The sequence below is a fragment of the Euleptes europaea genome, chromosome 5 (genome assembly GCF_029931775.1).
Source record: "Euleptes europaea isolate rEulEur1 chromosome 5, rEulEur1.hap1, whole genome shotgun sequence".
NCBI lineage: Eukaryota > Metazoa > Chordata > Lepidosauria > Squamata > Sphaerodactylidae > Euleptes > Euleptes europaea.
In genome coordinates, this window is record NC_079316.1 from 12445721 (window position 1) to 12469560 (window position 23840).

The 23840-nt window shown below is 46.5% G+C and overlaps 1 protein-coding gene across 1 annotated transcript in view; it reads left to right on the top strand.

Moving 5' to 3' along the window:
• The window catches only part of MCF2L2 (MCF.2 cell line derived transforming sequence-like 2), a 231345-nt gene that overhangs the window by 44502 nt on the left and 163003 nt on the right, over positions 1–23840 (top strand). The window contains exons 6-12 of the mRNA XM_056850366.1: positions 5349–5465; positions 9293–9442; positions 11037–11161; positions 12610–12724; positions 15090–15209; positions 16159–16350; positions 19877–20068. Coding sequence (XP_056706344.1) covers positions 5349–5465; positions 9293–9442; positions 11037–11161; positions 12610–12724; positions 15090–15209; positions 16159–16350; positions 19877–20068 — 1011 coding nt within the window. The remainder of the gene's footprint in view (positions 1–5348; positions 5466–9292; positions 9443–11036; positions 11162–12609; positions 12725–15089; positions 15210–16158; positions 16351–19876; positions 20069–23840) is intronic.

Sequence of the window (23840 nt, forward strand, 5' to 3'; positions counted from 1 at the left end):
AAGCACTTTTCTTTTTTTGGTTGTTCCTGGTGGCCTTTAAGCAGTTCTGGCAGCTTCTCTTTCTATCGGTCAGCAAGATTATTTTCTCTCCTTCTCTTTCCCCTTGACTTGAGCAACAAAAGGCTTTTGAGACTTTTTCGCACCCATGACAAAGCAAAGGTTTTGCTTCCTTCCCTAGTCACGTGGAACTCAGATGCAGAATGGCTGGTCTTGTTTCTGAGATGGGTATCTGTATCATATTTTTGAATGCTTCCTGTTGGTAGAAAAGTAGCATGTCAGGGAGCTACACACAATTGCCCCCTGATATGATAGCTTTCTGCATGCAAGGAGCATTGAAAAATATCAGAGAGAAAGTTTAGTGTAGCTCTCTCCCTGATGTTCTGCATTTCTATGTTCAGGGAACATTTAAAAAAAAAACACCTGCCCAGAACTTGAAGTCTAATTCAAACGCTATGTTCTACTAACTCATTCTGCATACGGTGGAATTGCTCTAAGCCATTCTTCAGAAGCTGAGCCTACATATCCTGAGCTAGAGATTCAGCACAGTGACGCGGGACAATAAGGTTGCCAAACCCAAGTTGTGAAATTTCTGACTATCTGGGGGTGGAGCCTGAGGAGGATGGGGTTTGGAGAAGGGAGGGACCTTAGTGGGGTATACTGTCATAGAGTCCACCCTCCAAAGCAGCCATTTTCTGTAGGGGAACTGATCTCTGTCATCTGTAGGGTTGCCAATCTCCAGGTGGTGGAGGGAAAGATAGACACCACTGCCCTGGTATCACAAGGATTAGGAAATTAGTACAGGAGCAAACAAGAGGATTAACAAAGTGCACAAATATGTTTTGTGAATGTTACCATCCTAATCTAATACTAACTATATACAAGGCTGACAAACAAGCCAACAACACATCACCCTACAAAATCACATATAAAGGTTAACATTAGGATTTCAAACATAATGTCCAAAAAAATCTCCAGTGGAGTATATAGATAGTAGTCCAGTTGTAATGGTATTATTTCTTATATAGAAGAGGCAGAATTCCCAAAGAGGATACGGCCGTTTCAAATTCTTATATATAAATTCTTCATCAGTCCTTTAATTGGTACTCTTCTTACATTTGTACAAAGTGCAGGTTACATACTGTGTCCCACGAAGGGTAAGAGATACAGAGTGTAGCCGTTCTCCAGGTGGTGGCTGGAGATCTCCCACCATTACAACTGATCTCCAGCCGATCGAGATCAGTTCCCCTGGAGAAAATGGCTGCTTTGGCAATTGGACTCTACGGCATTGAAGTCCCTCCTCTCCCCAAACCCTGCCCTCCTCAGGCTCTGCCCCCAAAATCTCCAGGTATTTTCCCAACCCGGAGCTGGCAGCCCTACCGATAGAGATCAGTTCACCTGGAGAAAATAGCTGCTTTGGCAATTGGACTCTATGGCATTGAAATCCCTCCCTTCTCCAAGCCCTGCCCTCCTCAGACTCTGCCCCCAAAATCTCCAGGTATTTCCTAGGGCAACCCTAGTCATCAGGGGTTGTAATTCGGAGAAATCTCCCGGCCCCTCCAGAGATCGGCAACCCTATTCTCCCGTCTCATTCCACCGCGTGTATAGATCAGGATTTATGAGCTCGATTTCTGAAGCTGTCAGTTCAGCAGTAGCATTGTACAAGGCTATAGCATTTCTACAAGCCCTCCTTTTCTAGGGCTTTCCTGGCTCAACCCATTTGTGTAACTATCCCAGAGCTACGGTTGGTTTCAATCTGCTGATAGTGCTATCTTCCACTCTAGTTCACGGATGCCCTGCCAGCCTTCCCTAGAGCTGCTCCCAGGCCACACGCCTTCCTCACCCCCACCTTCTCCCCTTCTCCTTGAGGAAAGGCAATGCTGTTTTCGGAGTCATGGTTAAGAAACGGAGGCTGCTGGGAAAGGTGGTCCCTAACTCAGCACTACAACCACCTTGCCACAAAAGGCAGGGCATATTTCTCGGGAATCCACTTTTTGTGTTTGCCCTGGATCTATTCTAATTCATTCCAAGGGCAAGTGAAGAGCTGGTCCATTACCATAAGATGGCTTGGTGATAACCATCTATAGTGTTTATATACCTTTTTTGGCATGTTCAAAATACTTAAAATACATGATTGTGTTGTAATTAGGGTTGCCAGCTACTTCTTCGCCACCAGCGAGAGGTTTTTGGGGTGGAGCCTGAGGAGGGGGGAGTTTGGGGAGGGGAGGGACTTCAATGCCATAGAGTCCAATTGCAAAAGGGGCCATTTTCTGCAGGTGAACTGATCTCTATCGGCTGGAGAGCAGTTGTAATAGCAGGAGATCTCCAGCTAGTACCTGGAGGTTGGCAACCCTAGTTGTAATCCTGATAGCAGCCATGTGAGGAATATCAGCACCATACTGGATCAGACCAGCGATCCATCTAGTCCAGCATCCCGTCTCACACAGTGGCCAACCAGTTCCTCTGGAGGGTCAACAACAGGGCATAGAGACCGAGGCTAGGGTTGTCAGGCATGGGAGACCGAGGGGAGACATGGGGGTGCCGTCAGTGATGGCATGATGTCATCCCTGGAAAGAACCCAGAAGTGACAACACACCTCTCTAGGCTTCGCCAGAAACTCCATGGTAAATCCATAGAGTTTCTGGTGACTCCCAGAGCGGACCAACGTCTCCTCTGGGCCCCTCCTGGAAGTGATGACATGGCCGTCACTGACAGTGATTTTTAAGTTTTTTATTTCCTCCTGCCTGCTGCAGGATCAGTGACGTGCAATGGGCACTGGGGCGGGGGATTCCCTTTCCCCCAGTAGGAGGCTAATAAGCCTATCTGAGGCCTTCCATGTCGCAAGGAGCTTGGCGGATTAGTTAAAGAGTCCTTAATATAGAATCCAGACTACAGCCAAGCTACAAAAAGCCAGTGATTGTTTATTTACAGTGCGTAAAATCCAACTTCCACACTCTCGACACTCCACCAACTATCTCCCGCGCTGTTGGTACATTTCACATTACATTTTTCAGGTTTACAGGAACCAGTCAGCACCCAGCTGACTCATTTAGCTTAGTCATCGCACCTTCTTGCATCTGCTCATGAGCAACACCTGCTCTCTACAGCTGAACCCAGTTTCCACAGTGCAATGTGTTCCCAACCTCACAGTTCCTGATATGCAATGACTTGCTATCTTGACATTCCCTTGATGTTGCCTCCTGGCGCTGGGATTCAGAGGTTGGCTGCCTCTGAATGTGGAGGTTCCCTTTAGTCACCATGTGTGGGAGCTGCGGATAGACCTCTCCTCCATGAATCTGTCTGATCCCCTTTTAAAGCTGTCTATGCCTGTGGCCATCACTACATCCTCTGTAGGCTGCTATTATTAGGGTTGCCAACCTCCAGGTGGTGGCTGGAGATCTCCTGGGGTTACAACTGATCTCCAGGCGACAGAGATCAGTTCAACTTTGGAAGGTGGATTCTAGGGCATTGAAGTCCCTCCCCTCTCCAAACCCTGCCCTCCTCAGGATCCACCCCCAAATCTTCAGGTATTTCCCCAGCTGGAGCAGGCAACCCTAGCTATTATCTGTGTATTGCAGGTTGGGGGGGGGGGGTGAAGGTGAGGGAGAATAACTTCCCGAAGGCCACCGAAGGACTTTGTGGCAGTGGTGGCATTCGAACCCAGGACCGGCCAGATCACTGCTCATTTTTGCCGCCCCCACACAAATTACTTCCAGCGAAATGGTCAACTGTTAAGTATAAAAAAACCAATCATATGAGCAGCAGTAAGTTAGGATAACAGTGTGGGAGGGGATCAGAGGAGCATGCCTATTATTTGGGTGCGGTGGAACACAGGCAGGATGGTGCCGCTGCAGGCGTCTTGCTTGGGGGCTTCCTAGAGGCACCTGGTTGGCCACTGTGTGAACAGACTGCTGGACTTGATGGGCCTGGGTCTGATCCATCAGGGCCTTTCTTATGTTCTTATGATGCATACCTATCCAGGATCAGAGGAGCACACCTGTTATGTTAGGTGCTGTGGAACACAGGCTGGACGGTGCTGCTGCAGTCATCTTATTTGTGGGCTTCCTAGAGGCCCCTGGTTGGCCACTGCGTGAACAGACTGCTGGACTTGATGGACCTCGGTCTGATCCAGCAGGACCTTTCTTATGTTCTTATTGTCTTTCCAATGGACACTGTTGTTTTGATCATCCGTCTAGCTGCAGTCGTTTTACCGTTCCGTGTGCGTGTTCGCTGATTGGACTCCCTTAGCATCCCTCAGTTTAGTTTCACTCCCGCCTGTCAAAACCATGCACATAATGCAGCCTTACTCAGTGCGGCATGAGAAACATGGAAGCTGTTCCTGCTCTTCTGCTGAAGAATCCCCATGGAAATCCAGTGAGGGGCAGTGGGCGAGAAGGGGGTCAGACCAGGACAGAGAAGGCCTCAGTTCAAATCCCCACTCAGCCACCGAGCTTATGATGTGACCTTGGGCGAGTCATTCTCTCTTAGCCTAACCCAAAGCTTCTTAAACTGTGGGTCACCATATGGGGTCGTGTAACTGAATGTGGGGGTCGCGAAAAATTTGGCAACAGTAAAAGGTTTCTAACTTTTTTATCAGTAAATGTTTGATTTGTATACCTATTTTATATACCTATATACCAGGGGCCGCATAAAAATTTCTCGAGCAAAAAGGGGTCGCGAGTGGGAAAAGTTTAAGACGCCCTGGCCTAACCTACCTCATAAGATTGTTGTGAAAATGAAATGGGATAATCCCCATTGTTACAGCTCGGGAACAGATTAGGGGCAAACGACACGTGACGGTGTCCATGTGGCCGCCATGGGAACGTTGTCTCCGTTTTTAAAGTGATTTTAAAATGCCGTGAGGGCCCAATCCTGAAAACTGCCCCCACACCCCCATACACAGCTGCACACACTCCCCACAGCTGTTTCAGCACTTGGAAAGGCACCGGGGAGACGGACACAGGAGCATCGTGTTGTGGACCTGATCAAAATTGGGCCCTCATGGCATTTTAAAATCACTTTAGAATGGCAACGGCATTCGCGCAGCAGCCACGAGGTCGCCGCCACGTGTAGTTTGACCCTCTGTGGGAAAATGTGACGATTTGAAGAGGGGCGAGGAATTGCAGATTTCCCCCTTACCTCATAATATATGCAATTTGTCACATTTGCATATATGTGCAATATATATATATATGCGTATATGCAATATATGCAATTAAAATTGATTTTGCAATGATCTGCTCGTTTTTCTCAAGTTCGTTCTGACGCCAACGTCAGGAATGCTTGCTGAAACTGGCCCAATTTTAATTAATTGTTTGACTAAGTAATTAATTTTGGCTCCTTTGATGCAGATCATCATGTTAAATTCTGTTTCTGATCTACATGGGTACATTGACAAAAGTCAGCTGACGCGGGAGCTAGGAGGAACCCTGGAATACGGGCACAGCCAATGGATACATCATCGAACTGTAAGTTCTTGGGACTTTACATCTGAGTAAATATGAATAAGACTGGACTGTTTGCCATTATTGCTATTCCAGTTCACAAAAAACCCCAAAGATGGAGCACCAGATTTCCCCTGATATCTTGGCATATGAATCAGGTTCATCATGTTTTTCAGATGTAGTTGTTGGTACAGTCCTGTACGGGTTGCCAACTCTGGGTTTGGAAATTCCTGGAGATTTGGGGGTGGAGCCTTGGGAGGGCAGGGTTTGGAGGAGGTGAGGGGTATAATACCGTGGAGTCCACCCTCTGGAGCTGCCATTTTCTCCAGGGGAACTGATCTCTGTAAACTGGAGACGAGTTGTAATTCTGGGCGATTCTCAGGCCCCACCTGGTGATCGGCAACCATTTAAAAAGGGGGAGGTGTTATGACCTGGGAGGCTCTAGGGTTGCCAATCTCCCGGCGGTGGCTGGAGACCTCCCAAAATTACAGCTGAGCTCCAAGCGACAGAGATCAGTTCCCCTGGTGAAAATGGCTGCTTTAGAAGGTGGAATTTATGGCCCTATACCCCATTGAAGTCCCTCCCAAACCCTGCCCTCTTCAGGCTCCACCCCAATGTTTCCAGGTATTTCCAAACCTGGTGCTGGCAGCCATAGAGGGCCCATATGAGCTTTACATCCACGTGAGCTTTACATCCACACCTCAAGATGCCACCTGAAAAATGGTTAAACAGAGTTGGGAGTAGTGTTGTGCCTAAAAACTGTGACCCCGGGTATATCCGATCAAGGATAACACACTGGAGATCAGGAAGTACTTTTACAGCTTGCTCTATTTAATGGTACCAAGTTTAAACGTACAAGCCAGGATCAAAATCTCTCCAGCCGAAACACAAAGAGTCAGACTGCAGAAAGGATCACACTTGCAGTTCAGAAATTGATCACTTATATAGACTTCTAACAATAAGGATACTTTCTTGAATCACCTCATGCTGTCATTCTTAAACAAACAGTCTCTGTAAAGCCAGTGCAAAGCAGTTCTTTCGCGAAGGTCTTTGTAATGAGATAACAAGCCAGCAACGCAGAGAAAGCCGGCAGCGTTTTGGGATGTTGCAAACTGAGGAAGGTTAGTATGCTCATGCAAACTAAGTGAATAGAGGAGAAAGGAGAGGAAGGGGGGTGATTCTTGACACGCATTTATCTACATGGGTGTCACGTCAAAAAGGAGGATTCCTGCACCTGCTTATGTACACAGGGGCAGTTTATAGTGCCACAGGTAAAATACCTTTATTTGGGGCACTTCAGTAGAGGGCAGCTTCTGGGTCTTTTCCCACTTTTGAGGGCTCCAGGTTGGATTCTGGCTCTTCCTTTCCCCCTCAAAAGTGGGTGGAGACCCAGGTGCGATCCTTGGGCCAAAAACAAGCACGTGCTTCTGTCCTAAGCTGTTTTACAATCTTCTTTTAAAATATCTTCAGTTTCTCTGGAAGAAATTTAGAGACATGCTTAAGGCTCCCGCTAAACCCAACAGGATTTAAGCATGCTTAGGTTTGGCTAGGCCCTAGGGTGGCCAACCTCCAGGTACTATGCTAGAAAAGAAACAGTATAACTCAATAATTTCAAAAAATGCAAAAGGTATATTCATAAGACAAGGTGCATAAACACAGTGCAATGACAAAGTGATTACATATACCCAAATTACAACTATATACAAAGGTAGAACAAGTTGTACATGAGCATAATAGCTATCTCCAAAAAAAACGCGATAGTCCAATCAGGTAAGGTAAGTAGAATTCTTCACATCCACCATGGGAAAAGTTGCTCCATAATGGTAGGCAGTGAAAATGAAGACCGGAGAGAGGAAACGCTATCCCGGATATATCTAGCGCTTTCACCAAAGCATAGCTTCATCAGCCTCAGAGTATAAAGCAAAGAATGTGTAATGACCCATCTGGGAGGTTTTTATATTTCTTTCTTTTAGAGTCACACAAACGAACTGGTAATGTGTGAGTTAAATTCGAAAGTAAGCCTTATAATTTTTAAGTATATTTTTAATTTTCAATTTTTAAAGTTGTTTTTTAGCTCCCACTGGAAACGGGCTGCAAATATTCTCAACTCATCTCTAGCTCCAGTTTCCACCACCAAGTTTCTCTGAGTTATGCACAGTCTCCTTTGGTTTTTAAACAAACTGGGGCGATGCAAAGAGAAGAAAAAAAGATAGTCAACAGCCATATCCTTGCCGCAACGTTTTCAAAGAGCAAAACCCTTTGTTGTGACGGCTCAGTCGGAACAAAGCTGTCTGTCCTCTGAAAATAGCATTTGAGCATCATCGTATTTAACGAAACCGTGTGCTTATTTCTACCAAAAGCATTCTTATTTCATTTTAATACCTGGATCAGTCCTGTGCTGGGTGTGAGATGCATCTCACTTGGGGTTTTTATGAGACGAGAAGCAAGTAATATACGTTGTTAGTTCTGTGATGTTTTATGGGTGCTACTTCTATAGCTGTGCCTTATGGAAACTCAGGTAAGAGATTCTGGGGTGGGTGTCATTTTCACTTGCTGTAGTCAAACACAATTGCTAAGAGGTCTTTTGTTTGTGTGTTGGGGTTGCCAACTCCAGGTTGGGAAAATCCTGGAGATTTTGGAGGTGGAGCCTGGGGGGGACTTCAGCAAGGTGTAGTGCCATAGAGTCCACCCTTCAAAGCAGCCATTTTCTCCAGGGGAACTGATCGCTGTTGCCTGGAGATCAATTGTAAATCCCAGGAGATCTCCAGCCACCGCCTGGAGGTTGGCAACCCTACTGTAGGCATGCATATGTTTCGGTATTACATGCGTTTTATATGGCTTTTGAGGATTTCCCCTGCCTCCTCATTCTCTCGTTTCTGCACCCTAAATGCCTCCGTGACTTGTACGTTTGTAAATAAACAGGCTAGTACAGAAACACCACAAGCCCTGAGCGCTCTAAAGACAGTTGACTCTTTACAGGTTTCCCACTGCTCAGGGAAAGGACAATACGAGGCAATATTCATGTTAGAAAATCTGTATGTGAATAGGAAATTGGGCTGGATTGTGGGATGGTGTGTTTAATTTTGAGAGCATTCATGATTCTCTCTCTGTCTGGCTGCGTCAAGTCCATCTAGGGAAGCGATCCTAAGCAGATGCACGCAGCCATTAGTACCATGTTATTCATTAGAGCTTCCTTCCTGAAAAAAAAATCCTTAAGAAGATGAAGAGTTGGTTTTTACAAGCCAACTTTCTCTACCACTTAAAGGAGACTCAACCCGGCTTACAATCACCTTCCCTTCCCCTCCCCAAATAGACACCCTGTGAGGTAGGTGGGGCTGAGAGAGCTCTTAATAGAACTGTAACTTGCCCAAGGTCACCCAGCTGTAAGAGCGGAGAAACAAATTCAGTTCACCAGATTAGCCTCCACTGCTCATGTGGAGGAGTGGGGAATCCAACCCAATTCTCCAGATCAAAGTCCACCGCTCCAAACCACCGCTCTTAATCACTACACCATGCCGGCTGACATCCAATCAGTCAATCCCTATTAGTAAATGGGAGAAATATAATTTGCTAAATGGGATTTTAGAGTTTAAGCCAGGGGTGTCGAACTCAATTGTTACGAGGGCCGGATATGACATAAATACCACTTGGTCGGGCCGGGCCATGCCTCACGAGCCCTGATCGAGAGTGGAGGGGGGGATGCCTCGGCTGGCTCGCGGGCCGGATGAGCTCTCAAGGGGCCGGATCCAGCCCCCAGGCCTCATGTTTGACGCCAAGCTTAGCACTTTTATTAGGGGCTTGCATGAAATAAGGTTTTTTTAAACTTCGGTTTGCTCTCGTGATTCTTCCAGGCTATTGAGAATTTCGCCATGACAGTGAAAACCACCGCGCAGATGTTGCAGACCTTTGGGACGGACTTGGCGGAGACGGAGCTTCCCAACGACGTCCCGTGTACGGAGGAGCTCCTGTCTTCCCACACAGAGCAGCATAACAAGCTAAAGGTGGGCCTTTGCATCTCCGCAGCTCTGCCCTTGACAAAAAAGACAAGCTCTGGGGTTCAGGGGGCCGGCGAGTTGGTTTTTATATGCCGACTTTCTCTACCACTTCAGGAAGAATCAAACTGGCTTACAATCACCTTCCCCTCCCCACAACAGACACCCTGTGAGGTAGGTGGGGCTGAGAGAGCTGTGACTAGCCCAAGGTCACCCAGCTGATAACAAACACATACATACACTTTCATTCATACATTTTGCGCTTACTTCAGGAGTCAATTTACATAAACATTGTTCTATTGTTATGATATTTACTTAAACATTGCTGAACTTGTCGACGTTTATGCTCTAAATTTATCTTTATCTATAACTTGTTCAAAATATATGACTATTATTTTCTATCTCTGTTAAATTTTTATTCTACACTTTCCAGTTAGCATATTCAAAATAGCATTCCCATTTCTTCTGTGAGTCATCAATCGTGCTTTCTTTCAGGATGTTGGTTAGTCTGGCCATCATCACAAATTCTTCCATTTTTTGTTGCCACTTTTCTAAGTCCAGAACAGTCTCTTGTTTCCATGATGCTGCCAATACTATCCTTGCCACAGTCGTGAGATTTCCAAAAAGTTCTCTATGATTATTTTCCAAGTTCTCTGGTTCTATCCCCAGTAACATAATTTCTGGGTTCATTGGGAAGTTGATCTTAAGAATCTTTTGCATTTCTTGGTGAATCTGTATGCAGTATTTTCTCACCTTTTTACAAGTCCGCCACAAATGAAAGTAGGTTCCGTCTTTATCTTTGCATTTCCAGCAGCGGCAATCATATGTTTTGTCTATCTTTTTAATATCCACTGGTGTGATGTACCATCTGAAAAATTGTTTGTACCAGTTTTCTCGCAGATTATTGCTGGCTGTAAATTTAATCGACTTAGTCCATAGTCTTTCCCATTGCTGCATTGTTATCTCTTTCTTGAAATTTTCCATCCATTTAATCATGCATACTTTAACTTGCTCTTGTTCTATTTCAAATTTGAGCAGTAATTTGTAGATTTTTCCCAAAATATGTTCTGTCTCTTTACCGATTAGATTTTCAAATTCTGTATTTTTTTTTAGTTTAGCCGAGAGAGCTCTTAATAGAACTGTGACTAGCCCAAGGTCCCCCAGCTGGCTTCATGTGGAGGAGTTGGGAATCAAACCTGGTTCTCCAGACAAGAGTCCACCACTCCATACCACCGCTCTTAACCACTACACCACGCTGAAGAAGAGTTGGTTTTTATAAGACCGCTCGATGAACAGGAGGCAACCCAGAGTAGCTGTCAGTGTGGTGTAGTGGTTAAGAGCGGAGGACTCTAATCTTGTGAACTGGGTTTTTTTCCCACACTCCTCCCCATGAAGCCAGCTGGATGACCTTGGGCCAGTCACAGTTCTCTCCGAACTCTCTCAGCCTCAGCTACCTCACAAGGTGTCTGTTGTAGGGAGAGGAAGGGAAGGCGATTGTAAGCCAGTTTGAGACTCCTTAAAGGTAGAGGAAACCAGGGTATAAAAACCCCAACTCTTCTTCTTCACATAGTTGACTTTTCTTTCCCTTTTTTCTTCTCCACAGGAGGAGCTGAGACTAGCCGTGAAGCAGGGGGCCACGCTACTGACCTGTATCCGAGAACCCGTCACACGAAGCGCCACCAGCAAGCTCAGTCCAGACGAACTGGAAAACGTGGCGACTGTGGAGAGGTGGGTGTAGTGCTCAGACTGAGCAACCCGGCTGTGTTTGCTAATCCCTGAGAAGGATGAACCTGCCTGCCATTTTGTTTTTTGATCGGAATAATTATCTGCACAGACACATCTTGAACACATGAAGCTGCCTTATACTGAATCAGACCCTGGGTCCATCAAAGTCAGTATTGTCTACTCAGACTGGCAGCGGCTCTCCAGGGTCTCAGGCAGGGGTCTTTCACATCACCTACTTGCCTGGTTCCATTAACTGGAGATGCCATGGATTGAATCTGGGACCTTCTGCATGCCAAGCAGATGCTCTGCCACTGAGCCACAGCCCCTCCCCAAACAACCTTGGTTTGTTTGTTTGTTTTGAAGGAATTGAAGAAATAAAAAGTCATTGATTTATAGTTAACACGTGTCCAACATTCAATACCTAGCAGACCAGGTACTCAAGCCGCAAAACACCATCACATGTAGTTTGTCCCTAATGATAAGGGAAAGAGCTGCCATCTGGGATGTTGGTGGTTCAAATATCCGATTGGACACAAACTTAGTAGGTGGCCCCCTCCCCTCCCCAAAATCTGTCACTTCTCTGAGCACTGTTCCCGAATTCCAGGAATTTCCCAAGCCGGAGATAGCACTCCTAGGTGAGTGTAATGTGTAGTCAGAACTAGGGAAGGTTTGGTTTCTGGCATCTCCGGTGTAAAGAATCTGGTGATGTGATGTAATGTAATGTACCTTGACCTGAGACCTTGAAGAGCTGCTGCCAGCCAGAGTAAGCAGTACTTGCCTTGATAGACCCAATGGCCAGACCCAGGTCCCACCCAATCAGAAGTTCTTGCAGACCACCTTGCCTTGTGGACATTCTATAAATTCCGTCTTTCTTGGGGAGGGGCCTTGGCTCAGTGGTAGAGCATCTGCTTGGCATGCAGAAGTTCCCAGGTTCAATCCCCAGCATCTCCAGTTGAACATATCAGGTAACAGGTGATATGAGTGACCTTGACCTGAGACTCTAGAGAGTTGCTGCCAGCCAGAGCAGACAATACTAACCTTGATAGGCTAATGGCCCCTAGGCCTGTGTTGGTATGAGGCGGCTTCATGTGAATTGAGGAGGGGGGAGAGGGAACCAATGGCTGTTCCCAGATTGCTTTCTCTCCACCATCACCACCACCCTGTAGTGCGTGCGTGTGTGTGTAAAGTGCCGTCAAGTTGCAGCCGACTTATTGCGACCTCTTTTTGGGGTTTTCATGGCAAGAGACTAACAGAGGTGGTTTGCCAGTGCCTTCCTCTGCACAGCAGTACACACCAGTAAATAGAAAATTGTTTCATTTAAGACCTTCTCTGGTAGACAATCGTCTTCCCTCTTGCAGAGATCAAGAGGTCTGCTTCTCCGTTGCCCTTTTCTGGGCTCTGAATTCTAGAGATGTACCTCTCTGAGTTGACTCTCTGATTGCCCCCACCAGGTTGCTAGCTCAGCTGGATGAAACGGAGAGAGCCTTCGATCAGTTCTGGTCCAAGCACCACCTAAAGCTGGAACAGTGCTTACAGCTCCGACACTTTGAGCAGGATTTCAGAGAGGTACTGTCTTGCATCTTCCTTATTATTTGGAATGTGTTTCAGGTTTTATTTCCCCCCATCTCAAATGCCAGTGAAGTAGTTGTTGATTGTCTCTTCTACATATCTGTTGTAAGCAGCACATGTTGTTCTCACTCTGGGGTTTTCTTAATGGGTCTAATCTGAATATCTGTGCCAGCTGTTGCCTGTAGACACCTGGCAGAATCAGCAGAATGTCAGGAAGAACTCAGTCTCCTGCCAGTAATCTTCCAGGTGACAAGGCTTCCAAGAGACAGTGTGGTGTAGTGGTTAGAGCATCGGACTAGAAGTTCCAGGCTCCCTCCTTCCCTGGAGGTTTTTAAGCAGAGGCTAGATGGCCGTCTGCCAGCATTGCTGATTCTGTGACATTAGGCAGATCATGAGAGGGAGATCATGAGAGGGAGGGTGTTTGGCTGTCATGGCCCTTTCGTGCATGCCCAGGGTAGTGTCGATTGCTCTTTGGGGTCAGGAAGCAATTTCCCTCCAGGCGAAATTGGCCAGGGATCCTGGAGGGATTTTTTTTTTTTGCCATCTTCTTTGTGTGGAGTAGGGATCACTGGGTGTAGGGTGGGGGAGGTAGTTGTGGATTTCCTTCATTGTGCAGGGGGTTGGACTAGATGACCTTGGTGGTCCCTTTCAACTCTATGATTCTAGGTTCGAAGTGGCACCCTACCATGGAAGCTCACTGGGTGACCTTGGGCCAGTCACACATTTTCAGCCCAACCTCCCTCACTGGGTTGGTTGTGAGGATAGAGCTGAGGAAAGAAGAAAGATGTTGTAAGCAGATTTGGGTCCACATTGGGGAGAAAAGCAGGGCACAGTTGTCTAAAGAGATAACCCTAAAGTAGATAGATTGGTGATCAGGGTTTGTTGAGTTTCTTGTAAAATTGCACAGCTGCTGTGGAGTGGGGGGGGGGCTTCCAGACAGGTTGAGGAAGCACACCTTTCCCCCTGCATTGACTCTCCCTCCCCCCGCAATTGGTTGTACTGGGGAAACATACAGAGTCCTTCAGGTCTGTTTTCATGACTGGAGAATAGGAAGCAGGGAGTAGGAATCAATGGTCAGTTCTCCCAATGGCGGGATGTGAGCAGTGGGGTGCCTCAGGGATCTGTGTTGGGACCAGTGCTTTTCAACCTGTTCATCAATGACCTGGAGTTGGGGTTAAACAGTAAAGTAGCCAAGTTTGCAGATGACACCAAATTATTTAGGGTGGTTAAAACAAAATTGGACTGTGAAGAGCTCCAGAAGGATCTCTGCATACTGGAAGAATGGGCATTAAAATGGCAAATGAGATTCAATGTGAGTAAGTGTAAAGTGATGCATATTGGGACAAAAAATCCCAACTTCACATATACACTGATGGGATCTGTGCTGGCAGCAACAGACCAAGAAAGGGATCTTGGGGTGGTAGTGGATGGCTCAATGAAGATGTCAACCCAGTGTGCGGCTGCTGTAAAAAAGGCAAATTCCATGCTGGCCATAATTAGATGAGGAATAGAGAATAAAACTGCTGATATCATACTGCCCTTGTATAAATCTATGATGAGACCACACGTGGAATACTGTGAACAGTTCTGGTCACCACACCTAAAAAAGGATATCACAGAGCTTGAGAAGGTGCAGAAAAGAGCAACCAGAATGATAAGGGGCTAGAGCAACTGTCCTATGGGGAGCGGTTAAGACGCTTAGGGCTGTTTAGCTTGAAAAGAAGGCGGCTGAGGGGAGACATGATAGAGGTCTATAAAATTATGCATGGTTTGGAGAGTGGACAGGGAGAAGTTTTTCTCCCTCTCTCATCATACTAGAACACGGGGTCATCTGCTAAAGCTGGAGGGTGAGAGATTCAAAACAGATAAAAGGAAGTATTTTTTCACACAACGCATAGTTAAATTGTGGAACTCCCTGCCCCAGGAAGTGGTGATGGCTGCCAGCTTGGAGGGCTTTAAGAGGGGAGTGGACATATTCATGGAGGAGAGGGATATTCATGGCTGTTAGTTAAAATGGATACCAGTCATGCTGCATACCTATTCTCTCTAGTATCAGAGGAGCATGCCTATTATTTGGGTGCGGTGGAACACAGGCAGGATGGTGCTGCTGCACTCGTCTTGTTAGTGGCTTCCTAGAGGCACCTAGTTGGCCACTGTGTGAACAGACTGCTGGACTTGATGGGCCTTGGTCTGATCCAGCAGGGCCTTTCTTATGTTCTTATGAGAACGTTCATATTTATCGAGCAAAGATACGTTCTGCTCCTATGAGTATCTCTAAGTGGCCTCAATTATAACCTGATAATAGGAAACTGTAGGCCATTCACTAATTTGTCCCATTTTTTTCTGCACGTGTTGCTTGTAGGTCAAACTGACGCTGGATAACTTGATGGAAACGCAAGCCGGGTTCACGGATATTGGAGACAGCGTCTCCCGTGTGGAGTGTCTTCTGAAGGAACGGAAGCAACTAGAGGAGAAAGGACAGGTTTGCCTTTTCCTAGGCTTTATAGACAAGCCCAATTGGTTCCTTGTGGTGGAAAAGTGTATGAGAGCCAGCATGATGTAGTGGTTAAGAGCGGCGGGACTCTAATCTGGAAAACCAGGTTCGATTCCCCACTCCTCCACATGAAGACTGCTGGGTGTCCTTGGGCCAGTCACCAGTCTCAGTTCTCTCAGAACTCTTTCAGCCCACGTGGAGGCAGGCAATGGCAAACCACCTCTGAACATCTCTTGCCTTGAAAACCCTACAGGGTCACCATAAGTCAGCTGTGATTTGACTACACACACAGAGAAATGTGTATTATCATTGTCATCATCATCATCAATAATGATGCTGATGCTGATGATATACTATCATTGCACATGGTGTCTTCCCAACTCCTGGAGGTTCTGATCTACCTTATGACAGAGGAGAAGAAAGTTGAGACAGGGAAAAGTGACATGAGGAGGGGTAATGACGGCCCCCTCCCCCACTATGATGGGAAGCTCCAAATGGCAGCAGGAGAAAATTTTGTTTTAAAAAGCTGGCATCCTGTGCACTGCTATATCACTTCTGGGGAACCAGAAAGTGTCATAGGGTAGCTCTAGGAATCCCTAGAAACTCTACGATTACCATAGGGTTTCCAGCAATTCCTAGAGCTACCCCACGTCTCTTCTGGGTTTCCCCCAGAAGGGACATAGTGGCTCACAGGATGTCACAGCCCACCTCACTCAATTTCAACTGGGTGTTCCTGTGCGGGTCAGTCGATTCAGTTGCAAACGATTACTGTAGCACAGCGAGGACCCCCCCCCCAATAGTTCAATATCCAACTCTGCATGAATTCAGTGCAAGTTTGTGTACTGTTTACAGAAAATGTGTTTTGTTCTTGGTTGACTTGAAGGTTGTTAATTTTCCTTATCCTTAACAAAATTATGATTATTGTTATTTTGTATAGGAACCTTTGGAAAAAGCCCAGTCCTTGGCTGTCCACGGAGACCAGCTGATCCAAAACAACCATTATGCAATCGATTCCATTAGACCAAAGTGTGTGGAGCTCAGGCGCATCTGTGATGACTTTGCCAACGAGACCAAGAAACAGTACGATATTTTGGGGAAGTCCCTAGAACTGCATAAACAATTAGATAAGGTAAGTTGGGTGGGCACGTATAGAAGCAGGCGACGTTTTTTGGGTAATATCCTATTTGCGATTGACTCCACATGAGAACGAGTTAGGGAAAACTGTTTCCCCGTTGGTTACCTGGAAGATCTAGAATTCTATACCAACCTCCCCTCCCCCCCAGCTTTTGCAACCACCACCACCACCCCCCAATTCTGAAACTGGAGTGAATAGTTTCTGGAGCTGTCATCAAGCTGATTACATTTTTTTTTATTTAAAACATTTTTATGCCTCCTTTCCACCCAATCAGGGTCTACCAGGTGGTGAACGTAAAAACATGACTGCCTTATACTGAATCAAACTTTTGGTCCATCAAAGTCAGTATTGTCTGCTCGGACCAGCAGTGTCTCTCCAGGGTCTCAGACAGAGGTCTTTCACATCACCTACATGCCTGGTCCCTTTAACTGGAGATGCCAGGGATTGAACCTGGCACCTTCTGCATGCTAAGCAGATGCTCTGCCACTGAGCCACGGCCCCTCTGACCTGAACTCGGAGAGGGGAAGGTTTCGGTGGCCCTGGGTCAAATTCTGTGTGAAAGGCGGCTGCATGCTATGTTCTACTACACTCTCTGCCAAAGCAGAAATAGCTCTGACTGCTTCTACGGAAGAGGAAGAGGGGAACCTCGTGAGTAATGAAGAAATATTTATAGTGTTTCTTTATCAGCATATTTTCCCAGTATTTTATCAGCATATTTTCCCATATTATATTATTATATTATTATCAGCATATTATCATATTATTATCAGCATGTTGTCAGCATATTTTCCCAGCATATTTTCCCAGCCTAAATCACTTCCTTGAAAAATAATTTCAAACTTCCTTGAAAAATAATTTTAAAAAACAGGATGGGGTTTGTTTTTGCTGCTAGAAGGGAAACTCGCTGGGAGAAAATAGCTGTTTCGAATCATGCGTCTTTACAAAAGCTGGAATCATGGCCTAAGGATCAGTTCCTATTGGGAGGAGTTTAAAAAAAAACAACGGGAAAGTACTCCGCTGGATTCGAGTCAAGTAGCATCTTGGAGACCAACAAGATTTCAGGGCATAACTTTTTCAGAGTCAAAGCTCCTTTCATCAAAAGCTTTGACGCTTGAAAGCTCATATCCTGAAAATCTCTAGGGCAGGGGTGGGGGCCTTTTTTTCCGCCAAGGGCCATTTGGATATTTATAACATCATTCGCAGGCCATACAAAATTATCAGCTTAAAAATTTCCCCCTCCATTGTCGCCACTTCCGCCCCTAGCCCTCTTGTAGTACAGAGGGAATATGTTTCTCCACGGCCTGAGTGGGAAAGGGTTAACACAGTTTCTTGGGTGGGTCCTAGCAGCTCCATAGCTAACAACTCTTCTCCAAGGGGGGGAAAAGGTTCCTTTTCTCTGCAAAACAAACTCATATCTGCCTTGAATAGAGGCTATTCCTGTCTGTGGGAGGGGGCGGATCACCAGTCTTAGATCCTTTTGTGGCACAACACTTTTGAGCTAGAGATCTGCCAGGACCCACGAAGGGCCAGACCAAATGATTTCGCGGGCCTTAAACAGCCCCCGGGCCTGACGTTCCCCACCCCTGCTCTAGGGTGTTACTGGATTCGAATGTAGCTGTTCTACCGCAGACCAACGCGGCTACCCTCTGAAACAAACCAGAGAAAGTTGTAAAGTGGATGAGCATTTTTCAGTTGGTAGGAGAAGCAGCTCAGAGACCCAGGACGGGAAGTAAGCAGGCAATGACCTATCTCTGACCCCAGCTAAGATGGAGAAAACAGAAGCCGAGGGCTCCTGCTTTTCCATGCAACTAACGGTGCCTCCCTAGGGAGGCCCCCATTATGTTTCTGAAAACCCACTGGCCCCAAATGTAATAGTCAATGGATCCCCCTCTCTCCTTATTTTGAAATCTTGGAATTCCTGAACATCTTCTTAACCACCAAACAAAAAAGGGGGGAAGAAACCCAACCTAAAAAACCGAAAGCCGGGTACCCAAAGTTGGGTGGAAAAGGTAAAATTATGTAATAGGAAAAAAAATTTTTCCTGGAGATTTGTGTCGGGGGGTGAAGCCTGAGGAGGGCGGAGTTAGGGAGGGACTTCAATGCACTATAATGCACTATAGATTCCACCTTCCAAAGCGGCCATTTTCTCCAGGTGAACTGATCTCTGTCGCTTGGAGATCAGTTGTAATAGCGGGAGATCTCCAGCCACCACCTGGAGGTTCAGCAAACTAGAAACAGCACTTCACAAGCTAGACACAATGATTATAAAGTAGTGGTATTTAATAACATATCCACCACTGATAGTATGTAGGCAAAAACATGTGTTGTTAATTATTGCCTTAAAAGTAACACCAAAGAGAGGACTATGCCTTGTTACAAACAAATAACAGTATTATAGGTAAGTCCATGAAAGGGGGTGCCAACCTCCCTTTCTTCCACAGATATGCTTCTTGAGAGTAGCAATTCAGTAGTGCAGTTGTTCTCAACAGAAGCCCGGTGATCTTTCTGTTTCAGCGATTAACGCCTTCTTCAGGGCCAACGCAGAGAATGTTAATAACAGCCAGCGTTGGTCCCTGAGTATCCTACAGCACGCTAACCTTTGTTTACCACACCACCTGGAGGTTGGCAACCCTACATGTAGGTTTTCCTCCCAGGGGGTGAAATAGCCATTCCCTGGGGCTGTTACAAGTTGGGAAAACAGCATCAAGGAGATAAGCATGAGCCCATTCTCCTTGTACACTATGGTCCCAATCTGAATTACACCCCCATGCATCTGGGAATTAAGTTCCCTCACACGACTGCCAGCAAACATCTGGATCAACAGCTAAACATGTTGCTGACGTAAACAGTGGATCATGTATGAAAGTTGAAGGAGCTAGGTATGTTTAGCCTGCAGAGGAGAAGACTGAGAGGTGATATGATAGCCATCTTATATAGAGGATGGTGCTGAGTTGTTTTCTGTTGCCCCAGAAGGTCGGACCAGAACCAACGGGTTGAAATTAAATCAGAAGAATTTCCATCTAGACATTAGGAAGAACTTTCTAACAGTTAGAGAGGTTCCTCAGTGGAACAGGCTTCCTCGGGACGGGGTGAGCTCTCCTTCCCTGGAGGCTAGATGGCCATCTGTCAGCAATGCTGATTCTGTGACCTTAGGCAGATCATGAGAGGGAGGGCATCTTGGCCATCTTCTGGACATAGAGTAGGGGTCACTGGGGGTGTGGGGGAGGTAGTTGTGAATTTCCTGCATTGTGCAGGGGGTTGGGCTAGATGACCCTGATGGTCCCTTCCAACTCTGTGATTCTATGATCTATGTAGTTAGGCCTCTGTGTAGGGTGCCAGAAAGTTACTTTGTTGAATAATCACATCCAGCCTGAAATATAAGCTGGGGGACGGGCTGCTTCTTACTGCCTTCCCTACATGGCGCTCCTGACTGGAGCGTGACTCGCCCAAATGTCATTCGGTTGAAGGCTCGTATAATTCAAAGTACCACCGACTCCACTTTCCTCTCCTCTCTTCCCAGGCCAGCCAGTGGTGCGAAGCTGGAATCTACCTCTTGGCTTCCCAAGCTGTTGACAAATGCCAGACGCAGGAGGGAGCTGAAACGGCGCTCCGCGATATCGAGAGATTCCTGGGAACCGCCAGGGACCACCAGCTCTTGAACGCAAAGGAGTTCTACAATCAGTTTGATATGATTCTCACCCCAGAGATAAAGGTAGGCGCGAGCAGAATTTCACATGCCTCGGACCGCCAAAAAACAAATCAGTGGGTTATAGATCAAATCAAGCCTAGAAGCTAAAATGACCGAACTGAGGCTATCGTATTTTGGTCACATTATGACAAGAGTCAGTGGAAAAGACAATCATGCTAGGAAAAGTTGAGGGCAGCAGGAAAAGAGGAAGACCCAACAAGAGATGGATTGACTCTATAAAGGAAGCCACGGCCTTCAGTTTGCAAGACCTTAGTAAGGCTGTCAAAGATAGGACGTTTTGGAGGACATTGATTCATAGGGTCGCCGTGAGTCGGAAGCGACTTGACGGCACTTAACACACACAGCGGTACGTTACTGTCACGACTGACCCTGCCTTGGTACGATAACGTAACCAAACTCTGGCCCGGGCAGGTTTAGGTCACTTTCTAGTAACTCGCATGAAAATTAAGCAAAAAGGCTATATTGAAGAAATTCAGGAACAGTTATTAAAAGCAAGGCATATAGTGCAGCGGAGTCAGAACGCAGGCAAAATAACAAGGGCCAACTGCCTTACCCTTCTGGCAGCAACACTGGGTTGCTACAGCTGAAGCATGATTTTCCGGAGCTTAGACAGAGTTTCTTCAGGCAGCAAGGGCGGTAGATGGGAGGAAAGGGAGAAGGAAGGGATATTATCTCTTTGCTATCATCTACAATATAGATACTGTTGGCCCTAATCCCCTGATCTTCCCAACCAATCACAGGTCTGCCCCCATGGAACATTCCGGGGTGAGAGCAAGTTCCCCCCCTAAACCAGATTCACAGCTGAACTGTGTGAACTAATTAACAGGCTCTCAAGATGACCTTGGCGAGTAACCCTCAGTCTTGGGGTGGGGGTTGTCTGACACCTGCAAGCACTGAGTACCAGATGAGAGTTTTAGCTGGAATTTTCCTCTAAGATGGCCTCTCTCTTGGCAGTTACCTCTCTCCAACAGACCCTCCAGGGCATAGGGTAGGCATGGAGGCTTCTGACCCTAGCATCTGAGGGTTCGGCTCTCCTAGGTCGTTTATGCATGGGTACTTTCACTCTCGTTCATGCACAGTCTGTCTATGTAGTTCCTTGGAGTTATGCATGAGTTTTCCATCCATTAGAGATGACCTCGCTGCCAGCCCTCACAAATCCTGGGACTTCCTGTCCCGCTGTTAACCCGATTTTTCCCTCTCCCCTGAGCTCAGCCCAGGTGAAATCCCCATGCATAAGGCAAAGCACGGGACACCCAAGCTTGGTTTCTCTCACAGCCAATTACCAAGCAGCATGTAAAAAGGTGGGGATTCAAATGCTTCCTGCTTCCTCAGAGCTCTTTCTGAACAGAAGGAAGGCTTTTTTAAAACCGAGGCTTGGATTCCCCCACCCCCTTCCAGATTGCTCTGTTTTTTGTTTTTTGTTCTTAAAATGTTTTTTTATGTGGCAGTTGGGTTTTGGGGGGGGATTTTCTCTCACAGTAAGCACTAAAAAGTAAGCCAATTACAAAGCCGCATTTAAAGGGGCGGGGACTTGAAGTCTGCTGGTGCATAGATTTCCAACAGGAAAGTGTGGGTCTAGCGAGCAACGAACCTCAGGTAAAACTCCATACAGAGACAGTCAAGAAGAGGCAAGGAGCCCGTGACTGTAGGTGCATAGTCCACGAAGACTGGAAAGTTGGCATCCTCATGGCTTAACTATACGTTATGTTATCTTCACTTCTTCCCTAGATCTAGCAACGAGGACTTCTGATCAGACATGGCTCACGAGTACAATACTATGAACTCAGTTCCCAATTGCACAGGGGCCTGATTTGGATCAGGACTGTAGCACACAGAAGATTCAGCCCCATCTCTGCCCCATTTTTAGGACCTATGGGACAAACTTACGGGTAGCCCACCTTACGGTGTAAATTTCCTCAACTGGGCAAACTACTGATCCTGGGGGCATTTCAGGTTGGAGGAAAGGCCGAAGCCCCATCTCGTCCCGTGCCGTGGCCTCAATCAGGCCCCACGCATCTGGGAAGTGAGTTCGAAGCATGTAATTCACAAGATACGTCTGATCAGAAGCCTTTGTTTGGGACCCAGAGAGAACATGAAGATGATGTAATGCATAGCTAGGCCCTTGGAACAAGGAACAGAAGGGCATAAAATATAGAGACACACACATCAAACTGAGCTGCGAGGGTACAGTCTCAAACGGACCATATTTGGGAAAGAATTGCTGCTCTACCCATTTGCTGCCGTACACAGTGCTTTGTCAAAGCACGCCTTTTTCAGGGGATGAGTTCTGGGTTCTCTCTTTCTGCTGAGACAGATGAACAGTGCCTCCTTCTAGGAATTAAGAGTGTTCTTACAGAGAACTGCCCTACCATGAGGGTCATCTTGCATGCCCACATTGCGCTTAGCGGCATCTTCATGACACAATAGTCTCAGAGCAGGTTTTTCTCTGAAAGACCCTTAGAGGCATTTTCTCTGGTTTTTGCTGAGCCATCACTTGGCGGATAGTTTGCCGCGGCTCTTAGATTCTGGTTATGTTGCCCTTTCAGTTATGACAACCTTGGCATGTAATTAATGTGATAGCAATTATTGCCATTGATTAATAATTTACCATTGCTGATTGCTAATCATATTAACCGATATAAATACATTCACATACACACACACCTGCCCTGGTTGATAAAAGGCATTTGGATAATGATTGATAAAATATTGGCTTGAAGCTATAGGGTAACTGGTATACTGTGCCCTCCCCATTCAAGATCAAAACCATGGCATACCCCACCCCTCATCAAAGTATTTCCCTTTGTCTGTCTGCATCAGATTTCCCTCTGTGCCTGACAGTTAGCACTGGATCCAAACTATTTAATATTTGTCATATAGATGAGGCTTAAGGTCTTGATCCTTAAGAGAGCCAGCATGGTCCTGATCCTTAGAGAGCCAGCGTGGTGTAGTGGTTAAGAGCGGTGGTTTGGAGCGGTGGAGTCTGATCTGGAGAATCAGGTTTGATTCCCCACTCCTCCACATGAGTGGTGGAGGCTAATCTGGTGAACTGGATCTGTTTCCCCACTCCTACACACGAAGCCAAGCTGGGTGACCTTGGGCAAGTCACTCTCTCTCAGCCTCACTTACTTCACAGGGTGTTTGTTGTGGGGAGGGGAAGGGAAGGTGATTGTAAGCCGGTTTGAGTCTCCCTTAAGTGGTAGAGGAAGTCAGCATATAAAAACTATAGAATCATAGACTTGGAAGGGACCACCAGGGTCATCCAGTCCAACCCCCTGCACAATGCAGGAAATTCACAACTACCTCCCCCCCACACACCCCTAGTGACCAGAAGATGGCCAAGATACCCTCCCTCTCATCATCTGCCCAAGGTCACAAAATCAGCATTGCTGACAGATGGCCATCTAACCTCTTCTTAAAAACCTCCATGGAAGGAGAGCTTACCACCTCCTGAGGAAGCCTGTTTCACTGAGGAACCGCTCTGACTGTTAGAAAATTCTTCCTAACCAACTATTCTTCTTCTGATCCCAACTGCATCCGCTCTGCTTGGCTAAGGGCAGCAGCTTCTGTTGGAGCGAGGCATATCCCGAAAATGCAAAGAGTATAGCAGTTAGAGCAGGGGTGTCGAACTCATTTGTTACAAGGGCCAGATATGACATAAATGTTACTTGATCAGGCCGGGCCATGTGAAAAGTTTAACGCCAGGTACTAGAGATTCAAACTTTATTGAAGACATAGGCAAAGCCAATCAGTGATATTATTTTTTACTTTATTT